Source organism: Cynoglossus semilaevis, unplaced genomic scaffold (assembly GCF_000523025.1).
Source record: "Cynoglossus semilaevis isolate Cse_v1.0 unplaced genomic scaffold, Cse_v1.0 C19229410, whole genome shotgun sequence".
Lineage (NCBI taxonomy): Eukaryota > Metazoa > Chordata > Actinopteri > Pleuronectiformes > Cynoglossidae > Cynoglossus > Cynoglossus semilaevis.
This window is the reverse complement of record NW_007585567.1, coordinates 1-1710: the sequence shown is the minus strand read 5'-3', so window position 1 is coordinate 1710 and position 1710 is coordinate 1. Positions and strand designations below refer to the sequence as shown.

The 1710-nt window shown below is 45.0% G+C and overlaps 1 protein-coding gene across 1 annotated transcript; it reads left to right on the top strand.

Moving 5' to 3' along the window:
• Positions 1–82: 82 nt before the first annotated feature.
• Positions 83–1703, top strand: LOC103399094 (RING finger protein 219-like; the record flags this gene model as incomplete). The annotated part of the gene is made up of 1 exon (XM_008337837.3): positions 83–1703. A coding segment is annotated over one exon (1368 nt), but the record flags the coding sequence as incomplete, so codon positions are not given.
• Positions 1704–1710: the final 7 nt, after the last annotated feature.

Here is a 1710-nt window from a genome sequence, read left to right as displayed (position 1 = left end):
AACTGATCTGTGATGAAACTGTTTCATTGGGGTTATGTTTATCTCTACGGTTCTGTCTGTAGTCTGGTTTTACGTTTGTTGAAATTTCAGATCAATTTATGCCACTCAATCTTTTTCTAGGTTTGGACGTTATACGGTGGCAGCACTGGAGGCTAAAATCCAGCATTATGAGCGCGATGTGGACCACTTGAAGAGAGCTCTGGAGCGCAGTGACCAGTACATCGAAGACATGGAGTCTCGGATCAGAAAGTCGGAAAAGAATTGTTCTGAAGTGCAGGAAGCCAGTGGGAGTAGCAATGTGGGTTCAGGCAGTCTCACACAGCATCAGAAAATCAGCATGATGATAAGAAGTTTGAGTGACAATGAAAGGGCGTCCATCTGCAGCAATCCAGAGACAGAATGTCGAACATTTTCCAGAAACCATAGCTTAGTGTTCATGCCATCTGCAGATCACAGGGAGTTCAGTAAAAATCCCACAGTTGAAAGGAAAAGTGAAAACCTGGAGACTGCTTCTCCTGACATTTTGCCCACCACTCCGTCCACTGCTTTCCGTTCACTGACTTTGAGAAGCCCTGGGATCCGTGAGAAAAAAGTGGCATTTAAACCTGCGTCTTATTTGAGAAGACTTGATTTTGAAGATTTCCCTAGCCCTGACAAGGCTACCAGCAACACGGAAAATCAGTTCATCAGTCTTGACAAATTCCCCAAAGCCTCAGCTTCAGATGTTGATGCTGATGTTGAGCCCAACGAATCTGTTCTCTGGGTCGGTTGGGAGAGATCAAACCCTAATGAGCAACCGTGCACGAGCACAGACAGCTCAGTGAAAGCCTCGACATCCATTCTAGTAGGTAATGTGTCTGACACTTTCCAGATGTCCAGTGAAGCTTCCATGGATGCAGCTTATCTGGATAAAATATCAGAGTTGGACTCCATGATGCTGGATGGAGAGAGTTCTAGTAGCAGGGGATCCCAGCTCTCACTAAACTCCTCTCCTCCAACAGACATGGACAACACTCTGGTACCAGAACCTCAGCGCTCAGATCACTCACCACACATTGAAGCAGGCAGCGCCCTCAGTGACAAGGTGGCTCCGAAAGATGACGATGATGATGTTTTTGTAGGCCTGGTGTCAGGTAGGGACGCCCTAGTTGGTGTTTCTGGTTGTACAAAGAGCAGAGTTCCCTCCCAGACTGAAGAACTGTCTTTTGATTTGCTGTTTGATACGCCAGAAGAGAACCAGGCTGGTCCCTCAGACTCGCTGGGTCCAGTGAGCAAAGACGTAAACCATGATCCTGTAAACACCTCATCTTCGTCCTCCATCGCCATTTGCAATGGGAAACCTGCAAACACAGCACCAGACAGACACACACTCATCAGCCAGGCGGCAAAGAGAAAGTCTCACAGTCCTTTTAGCACCAGTAGCCCCACCAAACATTCAAAGCTCATGTGAAAGGTTTCCAAATACGTGTTTGTTGCACATGCTTCACATTAAACAGAAATTATAACAGTCGAACCTGAGTTGTTTGGTGACAAATAATAAAAAGAAAAATTAGATATTCAATGTCTGTTTTTGTAAGCTGTCTTCTGGATGTGTCATCCATTTGTAGGTCTGAGAAGGTTTGACAGTAGTTTGTTTTGTTTTTTTTGTAGTATGTTGTTTTAAGCGCAAAGACATCTACTAAACCTGTATGTCTCCAACTTTGAAAATAA